The sequence below is a fragment of the Martes martes genome (assembly GCF_963455335.1).
Source record: "Martes martes genome assembly, chromosome: 11".
Lineage (NCBI taxonomy): Eukaryota > Metazoa > Chordata > Mammalia > Carnivora > Mustelidae > Martes > Martes martes.
The window spans coordinates 19,739,490-19,751,398 of record NC_137899.1 but is presented as its reverse complement, the minus strand read 5'-3'; the positions used below and the strand labels follow the sequence as shown (position 1 = coordinate 19,751,398).

Below are 11,909 nucleotides of genomic sequence, written 5' to 3'. Positions count from 1 at the left end.
CATTAACATATCTGAAATGTTACCGTCCCTTTTTCATCTCCTACCGATGCTTGCTTGGATCATCTCTCAAACAAACTCGCTGCACTCAAATGCTTATCTCTGGGCCTCCCTCTAGGGGTAGTCAACTAAAACAGTGACCCATTAGATAATGGACTAAAGGCAGGAGTTGAGAACGGCTGCACAATTTTTACTATGGATCATTGGCTCTTTGGAGGTATCATTAATCATAAATATAAGTGAGAAAATATGCATTTTTAAATAAGATACTGGATAATTTAAACTGAGGTGCTGGCAGATCATCCAGTTGGACGTGTTCAGCAGACAATTGAAAATATGGAATTAGAGATTTGGAGAAAAGTGCAGACTGGAGATAAGGATCTAGGAGTTATCCGTGTATGTAGGCAGGTGCTAAAGCCATGAAAATGGTTAAGATGGCTAAAAAGCTATGTACAAAAGGAAGGACAGGGAGAATGGAATTTGGGTGACTACTAGCAGCCTCTGTAACAAACACTAAATAAACACCATTCCTACCTTCTCCCCTAAGACTGAGCATAGTTAGGTAATGCGTCATTTCTAACTAGCGTCTAAATCCACAGAGCCCAGCACAGTGCCTGAGCAGTAAACGTCAAGAAATGCACAATTAGGTTTTATTCTATATAGCTATCACAAAACAAGAATCAGACCTTAAACCTCAATACTCAGTCTTTTTTTTTTTTTTTTTAAAAGATTTTTATTTATTTATTTGATATAGAGAGAGACAGCAAGAGAGGGAACACAAGCAGGGGAAGTGGGAGAAACAGGCTTTCCAGCAGAGCAGGGAGCCCTATGTGGGGCTCGATCCCAAGATCCTGGGATCATGACCTGAGCCGAAAGCAGATGCTTAACAACTGTGCCACCCAGGTGCCCCCTCAATACTCAGTCTTGACGACAATGTTTTCTTGGCTCCTCATGGAAACCTAAAATCTCATCCACGACCCCACCGAATTTTAATTTGCTCGAACAGAGAAAAGAGAGTGTTTTTTGTTTTGCCAGTTAGCTTAGAGTAGGATGTTGGTGATGCAACGTCTGCAGCCCTATCCCTTACACAGCGTTTACTTTGTGGGGAGAGGTTAGTTCTAAAGCAGTCATCTTTCCCCTGCGCGACCTCGGGGGTATGAACCTCTCAGGGCCTCATCCAATTAACTGTAATGCTTCTAATCCTTCATATGGTTGCTGCGGAGGCGATGCCTGGAAAATGCGGAGATTCCTCAGTTTAGCACAACCTAGAACCTCTCAATCCTCACTTTCTGCGGCGTGCATGAAGCAAACGACAGTCTTGTTTATTTATCTCGTCCTCCAAGTATAAGATCGCATTTCAACTCCTCACATTTCCATACCACCGGCAAAATGGTACCGCAATCCCGCGCTGCCAGAAAGCACTACGCTTCTTACGACAGCGCACGACTCGGCGCTTGACAGAAACGCCTAGTCCCGTGGGCCCTAGAGGCGCGGACCAATCGCGCTGCTCCCGACCCATGACGTAGGCTGCGCCTGTGCATGCGCAGGGCGGGGAGACCTTGGCGAGGCGGCCGAGGAGCTTAGCGGACGAGGAAGCACTGGCGGAAAGGAAAGTTGAGAGGCAAGATGCAGAGCTGGAGTCGTGTGTACTGCTCCTTGGCCAAGGTGAGGGCCGAGCGAGTGGGGTTGTGCCGAGCCAGAGGCGCAGAAGGCCCCGCTGACGGGGTCCGGGAGGCGGCCTAATTGGCGGGGTCGAGAGAGGCGGGCGGAGTGGCCGGGACCACCCCGCGGCCCCGCCCCTGAGCAGGCTCTGGCCCGGCGGCGGCCGGAGCGGGGACCCGTGCGGTGAAGCCGCCCCGCCCGTTGTGTGACGGCCAGCAGTCCGCCCTCAAGCCTCGCGTCTGGGGCATGCGGGTCATGCACAGGCCGCTTTACCTTGGCAGAGGAAGTAGAAATCGCACTTGACCCGTCTGCGCTTTTCATACTCGCTACCTTTTACTAATCCTAATCCGAGCCCCTGCGTGGCATTGGGCAGGTAACCTTGGGGCCACTCCTTGAAACACCCAGAGGCAGTCAGCCCTGACAGGTGGCCCTGGGAATTCCTCAAAGGCCTCTTCATTGTTTGCAGCTTTCAGCTAGTGTTCACTGCCTTCTCTCCTAGAGGCTTGCATTTTTAATCGCAGCTGCTTACCGTTAGGACAGCTTTCCCTCTTCGTCCACGTACCGAATACAGCCGGATTGTGTACATGTGGGATCGTGGCTGGGTGGTGCATTGGTGGATACCTTAAAGGTAGCATAGTAATTGGACTTTTTGGTTCCTAACATGAGTAATCTGTGCTCCTGAGAGTTAGTGTAATCATACTTCTAGGCAGAGGCAGAACTGGGACGAGAAGTTAGGACTGACGTTGCTCCTCTTTGGTTTGCTGTTCTGATCTCATGTGTTTTGAGTTGCCTTGGAGGAGAGAACATTGCTACAGGAGTGAGGGTTTCATCACTGCCTCCCATAAGAGCTATTTGCATTGTTTCTTTGTGCTTCACTGTTCACAGGAAAGAGTGGACATTCATAGAGATTGTTGTGGGGATTATGATGCACTTTGTGAAATTGTAGTAGCTCTTGAATGTCAGTAGTAGTGCATTTTCCCAAGTGATCTTGTCTAATTTTCTATTCCCATTAACTATTAAGGAGCATTTTCATAGATGGGGTGAGGTAGTTTGAGTTAGGAAACAATAATTACAAGTAGAGGATTGTAATGTAAAGATTATTGAGTACTTAAATTAGAACTTTAAGAGTCCTTTTTAAAAAAAGATATTATTTATTTGAGAGACAGAGAGTGAGCGAGTGCACATGAGCCGGGGATGGGGGAAGAGGCAGAGGGAGAAGTAGGCTCCCATGTAAGCAGGGAGCCCGGCATGGGACTCTGTCCCAGGACCCTGGGATCATGACCGGAGCCAAAAGCAGACACTTAACCGCCACCCAGGTGCCCCTAGAACTTTTAAGAGTTTTAATTGTGACATTAAAATGATCCCTGGCAGCAAAAATTAGCCATGCTTTCTGAAAATTTAATAACACCAATACCACTGAATAACACTTTTTTGTTGGGCTTTAGCCTATATTGGTCTGAGATGGTTTATTGAATATTCATAATGAAAAGATAGTATGGGGAACTGGGGTTCTAAAGTTTAAGTAATTGTTGTTATGAAAGAGGAGAAATTGGGACGCCTGGGTGGCTCAGTCGGTTAAGCGGCTGCCTTCAGCTCAGGTCATGATCCCTGGGTCCTGGGCTTGAGTCCCCCATTGGGCTCCTTGCTTGGCAGGGAGCCTGCTTCTCCCTCTGCCTGCTCTGCCTGCTGCTTGTGCTCACGCTCTCTCTCTCTCTCTCTCTCTCTCTGACAAATAAATAAAGTCTTTAAAAAAAGGAGAGAGAAATTGATATGTAACCTCTGTGTGACAGTGGAAGATACATAAATAATAAGTGCTTGACACATTTGCTCCCAAGTCCTTACATTCTCGTTAACCTTCAGTAGTTTTGTTTCGAATTCATATTTTACATAATACAACGTTTTTTTTTTTCTTTTTTCCAGAGAGGCCATTTCAGTCGAATATCTCATGGCTTACAGGGAGTTTCTGCAGTGCCTCTGAGAACTTATGCAGATCAACCAAGTAAGTATTTAGTAAAACAGTTTTTCCTCATATTGATTCATAGTTCCTTTCTGTTTAAATGTAAAAGTAAGTGAATGTTAGAACAACTAATAAGTAATCTGTCATAGAATTCATTTGTTCATGTGTTTATTCGCTTAAATGTTTATTGAGCACCTACTGTGTGTAGGTAGTGAACTAGGCAAAGCCCTGCTTTTTTGGAACTGACAGTCTGCTGGTAAAAAAAAAAAAATACTCAAGTAACAGGTAAATATTTTGGTTAGAGATTGAAAATAAAAGCAGGTAACTGGGAGTAAAAAAGACTGTTTTAGATAGGGTGTCAGAGCTTTTCTAAGGAGATGACATCTGAGTGAAGAGAGGGAGTGAGGTTATTTTAGGCAGAGGGAAACAGCAGTGAGAAGAGTCTGAGGTGAGAATTAGATTGTGAGGTTTAAGTCATAGGAAGGCAGGTGTGGCTGGAGCGGAGACCCATAGGATGTGACAGCAGAGAGGTAAGCAGGGATCAGATCATGGAGGACTGTGAAGTCAGGTGAAGGAGTTTGGATTTTATTCCAAGTGTGACGGAAAAACTACTGAAGGGTTTTGAGCAGGGGAGTTATTTTTAATGTTTACATTTAAAAAGTTAAAATTCTGTCCACTGTGTAAGATTAAGTGTGTTGGTGGTTTGACACTGTTAGAATGGTGAGATGACTTTTTGACATCCCAATTCAAAAGTCTGATTGGCTTGTCAAAAACATTATTTTAAAGACTGGAAGGATACACCCTGAAAGGAAGCTATGGAATGTGGGTATTTTCTTCTTCTTCTTCGTTGTCGTCGTCTTTTTTTTTTTTTTTTTAATATTTTTGACATTTCTATAAAGGACATATATTTTGTTTTTTAAAACAGAAAGTTAATGGGCTTGTAGTAAGGTATTTTGGCCTCCTGGTCCCACTGGGTATTAGTTATTTGAAGTCATCTGTTTTGACATTTACCTGAATCACCCATATAAGTAAAGTTGCATTAAAACTTTCTTGTAGAGGGGCACCTGGGTGGCTCAGTGGGTTAAAGCCTCTGCCTTCTGCTCAGGTCAAGATCCTAGGGTCCTGGGATCGAGCCCCACGTCGGGGGTCTCTGCTCCATGGGGAGCCTGCTTCCTCCTCTCTCTCTGCCTGCCTCTCTGTCTACTTGTGGTCTCTGTCAAATAAATAAAATATTTAAAAAAAAAAAAAAACTTTCTTGTAGAAACCATTAGTTGGGGGGAAGTGTGACCATTAGTGTCCCTGCATTCTCTGAAATAATTTTATCCTGTACCTTAAATGCTGTCAAACTAGTATCATCTGAGATATTTTATTTCTGGAAGAAAGAGTAGTGGGAGGATTCCTGTCACCAATGATCAACAGTGAATGATTTACCTAGCTTTAGAAAGGGCAATAAATCCTTTAAAAAGTACTAATTTGATGGTGGGGGAAAATGGTTGGACCCATTATACCTTTTTAAAAAAATGGTATTTTAAAAAAAATTTAAAATTAAAAAAATAATTTTTAAAAAATATGAAACATTTTAAAGAAATGTTTCATATTTGTTTACAAAGGAATTTTTTTTTAAGATTTTATTTATTTATTTGAGAGTGAGTGAGTGGGAGGAAGGGGGAGAGAGAATCTGAAGCAGACTCTGCACTGACTGTAGAGCCCAACATGGGGTGGATCCCATGACTGTGAGATCATGACCTGAGTTGAAACCAAGAGTCTCCAGGCCTGACTGACTGAGCCATCCAGCCTCCCCCCCATTATACCCTTTGTTCCTTTTTTTTTCCTTACAGTTTTATTGGGGTATACTTGGCATATATCAGTTGTCTTTCTTAAATGGGAATAGTACTTTTTCTTAAGCAATAGGAGAAATGTTAGATTTTTGTTTCCAGAGCAGGTAATTAAAGACGTTGTGGCTAATTCTTCACCTTTGGAATTAATCAACAACGATTTATTCAGTGCCTTCTATTTGCCAGGTAGTCTGAGCAGAATCTTAGATTTTCATGGAATGAGGGTAACCGAGTACTTGTAAATCAAATTGTGTAGTGATTCCTTGACATTGAATAAATTATAAATCCCTTAGTACTCACATTAATACAGTGTGTAAAGTCTTTGGTTGCGTGAAGTAACAAGCATTGTGTGTTCATGTTTGTATTTATCTGAGGCATTTATTTGTTATTTTAAAGATTTTATTTATCTTGGAGAGTCGAGAGAGAGCGAGCCAGCACGAAAGCACATGTGTGCAAGTAGGGGACGGGAGAGGGACGGGCAGACTTCGAGCTCTAGTGTGGAGCTGAATTCGGGGCTTGAGCTCGTGACTCTGAGATAATGACCTGAGCCGAAACTGAGAGTCAGACACTTAACTGAAACCAAGAGTCAAAACTTAACCTCAGGTGCCCCTGAGGTGTTTATTTAACAGCTGTCTTTTCCCCAAGGATTTACACTTCGTTAGGGCGGGGACTGTGATTGTTTAGCGCCTGGAGTGGTACAGTAGGTACTCAGACGTATTTATTGAATAAATATGAGAAATGGGACCATGTCTGGTTTAGTTGTTGCTTTATCAGAATCACCCATTTTGGCATCTGGTATGAAGTAAATCCCCAGCAACAGCTACACTAATTGTAACTGATTCCCTGAGCGCTTACTCTGTCTCAGGCAGTCTTTAATCCTTGTTGCCATCGACAAGATATGTGCTGCTGTTTTCCCCATTTTATATGTGGAGGTGCTGAGTCAAGATAGGTCCCAGCTAGGAAGTGACAGAACTGGGAAAATTCCTCAACTCTAGAACCTCCATCTTAATCTCTGTTTTGTTTGGTCCGCTTCCAGGGAGTACTGGTTGATCAGACCAGCTTGAGAAGTTCAAAGTTTATTATATATAACACAGTCCTGTTAAAACTTCTGCAAGGGGGCAGTTGGTTAAGCATCTGCCTTCGTCTCATGTCATGATCCCATGGTCCAGAATCGAGTCCAGCATTGGGCTTCTTGTTCAGTGGGGAGCATGCTTCCCCTGCACCCCCTACACACTGTGCTCTTTCTTGTGCACTCTTGCTCGTGCTCTCTCTCTTGACTAAATAAATACGGTCTTAAAAAAAATCTGGAAGATGTTCGAATATCTGTATGAATGAAGTTCATCAAAATGTGAAGAGTAATGTGTATTATTGATAGGACCTTCTATTTCATGACAGGAATGAACTCCTAGTCCTTAAGTCACTCACATTTGCTACATTCATTCATTCATTAGTTCAACAAATAGAGAATATGTAATATGCACTATGTGCTAGTTATTGGGCTGGTTGCTGGGATATAGCAGTGAATGAGTCAGACAAGATGCAGCTTTTATAGAGTTTATAGTCCATTTGGGGAAGACAAACATCCAGTAAGCAATTGTGATAATGACTCCACAGGCTAAGCATAGGGAGCAGTGAAATCTGTATGTGGATTGTGAATGGTCACAGAATTCTCTCCTAAGGAAATGATGTTGATACCTGAAACATGTTGAGGTGGGAGTGGGTCTGGGAAGAGGTGTTCCAGTTAGAAGGAACAGCGTGTGGGAGTATTTCGATGTGAGAAGGACGTAGTGTCTTTGAGGAGCTTGGAAAGGGCCAGCGTGCCTGATGTGTGTTGCAGATGGGTTGATGACCTCTGCAGATAATGAAAGACCCTAACTCTCTTTTAAGGGCAGTTGGAAGCCATTGGAATGGTTTAAGCGGAGGCGTGATAGTGGTTTGTTTTTAAAGGTCATTCTGGTTGCAGATTGGCGTTTTTATTGTAATGGTTTTTCTTCCTCTCTCATTAGACTATAAGAACCAGGGCTGTGTTGTTTATAGATATCCCTAGACCTTAGAGTAGTGCCTAATGTGAAATGCATGCTGTCAGCATTTATTTTTCTAGGTAGATGGAACAGAATGTATATAGGTGGACCATTGTAATTCTGTGGGTGTAAGCTAACAGTAATTCATTGTTGCTGAAGCTTAAACTGCATGGTATTGGTGCATGAGCAGAGTGTGGTGGACGATGAGGCTAAAGAAGAGGTTTGGAGCTTCGATTTTATCCAACAAGAGACGGGGAAACCTTCCTTAGCACCTGGCACAGTTGCTGGTGCTCAGTAAATGTTTGTTGAGAAAGAAAGGCAGACCAATGAAGGAGGAGAGAGTAATATCTGAGTCAGATTTTAGTGAAAGATAACAGTGGGGTAGCAGTGTGTAGGGTGAGAGTGAGAATGGAGGCTGAGAGATTGGGAGGTGGATCTGGGAAGGGAAGAAACATGTATTGAGTGTCTCGTGCATCTGCCCTCCTCCCAGGGTCTTGACAGACATTTTCTCTGACCTCACAACGGTGGGATGTAGGTATTACTGTCACTTATTCCTATGTTACATCAAAGCCAGAGAGATTATATAGTTTCCCAAGGATTTAGGAAGAGGTAGAAGCCCATATTTGAACTCGAGTCTCGAGTTTTTCTTTCCTTTTTTTTTTTTTTTTTTTAACTTTATATCCTTTTTGTCTTTAAGTGTATTTCTCCTTAATAGGTTAGGGGAGGTTGTAGAGTTATCATCAGAAAGTAGAGTATTAGAGTTCAGGATTTTAGGGGCACCTGGGTGGCTCAGTGGTTTAAGCCGCTGCCTTCGGCTCAGATCATGATCTCAGGGCCTGGGATCGAGTCCCGCATCGGGCTCTCTGCTCGGCAGGGAGCCTGCTTCCCTCTCACTCTCTCTGCCTGCCTCTCTGCCTACTTGTGATCTCTCTTTGTCAAATGAATAAATAAAATCTTTAAAAAAAAAAAAAAGAATTCAGGATTTTAGAAGCTGAGCGGTTTTGGGTGATGACAAGTATAGGGCGTGGAAGGGTCATTAAAATAGGTTGGAGATTAAGGTCATTGATAATTTAAAAATAGACCCCTCACCCCAACAATAAATAAATCTTACCAAGTCGTTCTTTTTTTTTTTTTTAAAGATTTTATTTATTTATTTGACAGAGATCACAAGTAGGCAGAGAGGCAGGCAGGGGGGGGGGGGGGGAAGCAGGCTGTCTGCTGAGCAGAGAGCCCGATGTGGGACTTGATCCCAGGACCTTGAGATCATGACTTGAGCTGAAGGCAGCGGCTTAACCCACTGAGCCACCCAGGCGCCCACCAAGTCGTTCTTAAACTCATGTTGTGAATGTGGTAATTAATGATTACTGCCTTATGAGACCTCTTTTCTTACTCCTTTTTTTAATTTTTAAAAATAAACTTGATTTATCTAATTTTGATATGTGCCTGTTTTCCCTAACTATAATATCAGGTTATTGAAGGCAGTGATTTCCACAAAAGGTGGATATTCATTAGTATTTGTGGGTTCTGTTAGGATAATGAAGGAGCTTCTTGGAGTTCCTGATGGCCCTGGAGAGATTATGAGATCACCCTAGTGTTTTGAATGTATTAGAACAGAAAGGTATTGGAGCAAAGGCTTCTGAATAGAAAGAACCTACTTTGAAACCTGCCCACATTACTAGTTGGGTAGCCTAATGCAGGTTATTTAGTTACTCTTAGGCTTATTTTCTCCATATGAAATGGAGGTGTAATAATTGTGTCATGGAGACATAAGGAGGCTTAAATAAGACAACAGGAAACATTTAGCTCACTGCCTGGTACATGGTAAATTACCAATATGGTAGATACTATCTCAGACTGACTTGTCAGTATACGTCTTGCAACTGGTTGATGACTGTAATTGATTTGTAACTTGACACCTTGACTTCATTGGTATCCTTGATAACATGGTGTGCTTATTTTCTTCACAATGATACCGTTAAGTAACATTAGTAGAATACTTTTTCCTGCTTTTTCTCTTTCAGTGCATTTCATGGCATTAACTGCTATGTCTGTTGAAGTTAGTCACCCCTGACTGTACCCCATTATTTTTTAAAGTATGGACCTGATAGCTTTCTCCAGTTAGTTCACTGCCTCCTAAAATGCGAATTGCTATCCACCTGTCTTCTGCCATATTTCTAACTTAGTCATCTTTCTCTCATGATACCAATTTGTATATCCTGTTCAGTTTTTCTTTTCCATTCTGAAAGGCTAATGCTAATTTTGTAAAACTTTCCATCAAATATTCCTTGATCTGTTTCACTGAACCAATAGGTCTATATCCTGATTTTTAAAACTGTATGTGAAAACCAAACTGACAAATGCTTTTTGACAAGGGTATGGTGTGTCAGAATATTGTGTTGTAAACTTTACTTGCATGCAGCTTTTGGTACAAGCCAACTGGTTGGTTTTTCTAACATTTTATTGTGAAAAATTGCAAACATTTAGAAAAGTTGTAAGAATTTTTCAGTGAACACTCTGATTCTTCCACTAACATTTTACTGTACTTAAATTATCACCGTTCTGTTCTTTCATTTACCTATCAGTCCACCTTATTTGATACATTTCCAAGTATATTGCAGATATCCCCTAAATACTGGCTTGCTTTTGAATGTTTGTCACAGAATCACACCCTCCTGTATTCTCCGCTGACCCATCTGTAAAGACTTTACATCCCCCCCTTTATTTTTGTGCTCCATAGCATGTTAGTGGTATTCTGATGGAATGGTGCATACAGTATCTTTAGTGAGAGGTGACTAGTTCTGAATTTCTTGTATTTTGTATACTTAAGAAAAAAATCTAAGATTACATTGGGAAATGAAACTCAACTTTTTTGGGCTTTTCTATATTTAAATTTACTCAGTAAACATATTTTAACCAGAATAGATGTTAAAAATTCAACAAAAAACCCTGTTTTTGTAGCTTATGTTTGATTACTGTGCATTAAAAATTAGAACCCAAATTAAGGGATGCTGTTTAGGCCATCATTTCGTTCAAAATTTGAAAATAGATATATGTTTTCTTATATACTTAATTCTGAACATGAATCAGGGAACCAGGCAGTATCGCCAAAGAGCACAAATGGATCAGTGAAAATGGAAGCAATAATTTTTTCATGTATTGGACTGACTGTATATTTTTTTTCATGTACTGAGTAATCCTAATTATCATCCGATATAACCAAAAAGAATAAGTCCTTTTATTTATTTAGTAGGAAGGATTCTTAGATTTTGTCAGTTGGGTAACTTCTTAGTTATCTTCCATCGCTGAGGTTCTGTGATTCTTTTCAGGCCAGCAAAGGTTTTTTGATGATACTAGCACTCCCATGCCTGGGGAGTGGTGTTTTGTTGGAGAGGGGGTGACCAGAAATTAAAAGTTGGTATCTTCATAGGTCAGAATATAGCTACCATATAGCAAATACTTATTATGTATGTTCCAGGTACTATGCTAAGTTTTTTTTTTAAAGAGAGAGAGAGAGAGAGAGACATTACAAGTAGGCAGAGAGGCAGGCAGAGGGAGAGGGGGAAGCAGGCTTCCTGCCGAGCAGAGAGCCTGATGCGGGGCTCGATCCCAGGACCCTGAGATCATGACCTGAGCTGAAGGCAGAGGCTTAACCCACTGAGCCACCCAGGCGCCCCGGTACTATGCTAAGTTATTTATATATGCTGTTTTATTCTGTATTACGATCCTATGAAGGAGGTTTTTTTTTGTGTGTGTGGTCTTTATTTTGTGTAGATAGGGCAGCCGAAGGTAAAGCAGGTTCAACTGTTCTCAGGTCAGATAGCTAGTAATTATAAACTTGATTAGTGCTCTCAGGGTTTTCATTTATGTTAGTTTAAATTTGAGAATAAAATACTGTTGAATAACGGAATGATCACTGCAAGACAAAAAGCTTAATTTTGCCTCTGTGACCCACTTGCTAGGTGACCTTGGGCAAGTTAAATGACCTCTCTGAACCTAGCGTTTTTTATCTGTGAAATGTCAGTTATAAGGCTTTTCTCCTCCTAGGAAGTTCTGAGAATCAGAAAGGGTAATAGATGTGAAAATGTGTTATATACTGCTAAGTGCTTGGGGTTGTAAGTATAGTTTGGGAGGGTGGGGAGAAGTAAGGGAAACTCTCTCCTAAGTCTTATAAGTGATTGTAGCTTTATTTGAAGTTGGCTTGAGAATAGTGGGAATAATTGGACGTTTCCATTAGTGTTATAATTATTACATTCCTAAGGTTGCTGATACAAAGTTCTTTTTTTTTGTTTGTTTGTTTTTTTAATTTTGTATTTTTATGGGGCGCCTGGGTGGCTCAGTGGGGTTAAGCCTCTCTGCCTTTGGCTTGGGTCATGATCTCAGGGTCCTGGGATCGAGCCCCACATCAGGCTCTCTGCTCAACAGGGAGCCTGCTTCCCT

General features: G+C 41.7%; 1 protein-coding gene across 1 annotated transcript in view; it reads left to right on the top strand.

The window, feature by feature from the left end:
* The first annotated feature begins 1,534 nt into the window (after positions 1–1,534).
* DLD (dihydrolipoamide dehydrogenase) overlaps positions 1,535–11,909 on the top strand; it is a 30,817-nt gene continuing 20,442 nt past the window's right edge. The window contains exons 1-2 of the mRNA XM_080818692.1: positions 1,535–1,662; positions 3,580–3,658. Of these exons, the coding sequence (XP_080674818.1) occupies positions 1,624–1,662; positions 3,580–3,658 (118 nt within the window). The 5' untranslated portion in view covers positions 1,535–1,623. The remainder of the gene's footprint in view (positions 1,663–3,579; positions 3,659–11,909) is intronic.